At 45.4% G+C, this 2046-nt stretch overlaps 1 protein-coding gene across 1 annotated transcript; it reads left to right on the forward strand.

Moving 5' to 3' along the window:
• Nucleotides 1–859: 859 nt before the first annotated feature.
• LOC308460922 (olfactory receptor 10G6-like) lies at nucleotides 860–1786 on the forward strand (the record flags this gene model as incomplete). The annotated part of the gene is made up of 1 exon (XM_080977456.1): nucleotides 860–1786. The coding sequence occupies one exon, from the start codon at nucleotides 860–862 to the stop codon at nucleotides 1784–1786; it is 927 nt and encodes a 308-aa protein (XP_080833582.1).
• Nucleotides 1787–2046: the final 260 nt, after the last annotated feature.

Raw genomic sequence — 2046 nt, forward strand, 5'->3', positions numbered from 1 at the left:
CAAGTTGGTGAAAGGATGTCAGAACCACATTATATCCAAGCCTTGGGTGAATGCATGCTTCGATACCCAATCTGATGATGGATTTTATGTCTGGCTGATTCTGACAAGGAGATTTATTGCCAATCGTTCACCTGACGCTGATGTGCTTCCTATTAAGCCAATATTTTTTCAGCCTTTTAAAACTGGGCTCTTCCTAGTGCCTGTTGCTAGTTCCTACAGTTGAATGTAGAAAGTCTTTTAGTTCTGTTCTTTTCTCTACTACAGTTAGAAAGGAAACTCTCCTTCCTTCTCTCAAACAACGCATAGGGAAACAAGAGTGGAAAGCAACACCTCGTTGTCCCTTGTGGTGCAGTTACCACCCCAAATCCCGTGCTGTTCAGCAATGATCTGCTACCTGGGCTCATTAAGATATTAACAAAGGTCTAAGTTGTTGCTGGGACAGTGGTGCCCATTGGAAATGGTTGGGGGAAAGGCAAGAAGACAGACAGTGGGTGGTGCCAGAGCCAATGACAGACCGAACTAATGCAAGTTTTCCCTAGAACTCCTCTGGGCAAGACCGAGACAAAGGAAGAGGAAGCAGGCAGGCCCTTGGATCATTTGCGACTAGGAAGGCAGGCAGGTGGGCGTTGGCTGAGAGCAGACTGAGATAGGTTTGGCGGTTCTCCATTCACCTTAATGGACTTGTTTCCATGGTGCTGGGAGGAGGCCAACAACTGCTTCTATAGATCATGTCCTTCCCTAGAACTGTATAGGTGTCACCTACTTTTGGAAAACGTTGTCATCAGTGGTGATATCTCACCTTCTCATTCACTTCCAAAATGTTAATCAAACTTATCTAACTGATATTAATATCTTACCAATGGAGTGTGCAAATGAAACAGCACCAACAGAGTTCGTCCTCTCAGGGTTCCAATACCCACCAGAAATGAAGGTCCCATTGTTTCTCTTCTTCTTGCTCATGTTCCTGTTGACCCTGTCTGGAAATTCCCTCATTCTCTGGGTGGTGGCTTCTGACCTCCAGTTGCACAAGCCCATGTACTGGTTCCTCTGCCATCTGTCCATCCTGGACATGGCTTTCTCTTCTGTCGTCGTCCCCAAAGTGATTGCAGGATTCATCCCTGGTGGAAAGGTCATCTCCTTCACAAGTTGCGTCTCTCAGTTATTTTTCTTCAACTTCCTCGGATGTGCAGAAAGTCTCCTTTACACCTTGATGGCTTATGATCGCTTCTTGGCCATTTGTAAGCCTCTCCATTACAGCAACATCATGAATGGGAAAGCCTGCCTTGGCCTCTCCGTGGGGACGGTGATTGGAGGCTGCCTGAACTCAATTATACAGACAACCCTCACTTTCCGTTTGCCATACGGGCAAAGAAATGATGTTGACTATATCTTATGTGACATCCCTGCAATGTTGAAGCTGGCTTGTGCTGATACAGAGTTCAATCAGATGATGGTGTTGATAGATATTGGCAGTGTGGCAATGACTTGCTTCCTCCTTATCTTGACCTCCTATGTCTACATCATCTCAGCTATTTTGAGGATCAGCAGCAGGGAAGGGCGTCGACGGGCCTTCTCAACGTGCACAGCCCATCTTACTGTGGTGGGAATATATTACCTCCCTGTGGTTTATCACTACCTGAGGCCAGCTTCTCAGGACTCCATGGATCCTGTGGTTTGTGTGTTCTACACCACAATAACCCCATTTTTGAACCCGCTCATATACACACTTAGAAATAAGGAAATGAAGACTGCTGTGGTGAAAAGGTGGGGTGGGATTGCCATGTAAAGAACCCCCATGTGTGCAATTCTGTTTTCTGTTCCTTTTGACACATCAAGTCCAGTGTTAGAAACTGAGATATGAAAGCTAGGAGCTAAATGGCACCTTAAACCTAGGATATGGGTGGAACAACTTCATGTCTAGGCTCACTTTTTTTATAACAAGGATACAAAGTTGAAAATGAATGAACTGCAGCTAAAATATTATGTTCATTTTTCACATAGTCTAGTCCTTCGCCTGCCCACCCCCCTAATATTCTTAAGAGGGTC

This window comes from Podarcis pityusensis (assembly GCF_964106645.2).
Source record: "Podarcis pityusensis genome assembly, chromosome: 13".
Classification (NCBI taxonomy): domain Eukaryota; kingdom Metazoa; phylum Chordata; class Lepidosauria; order Squamata; family Lacertidae; genus Podarcis; species Podarcis pityusensis.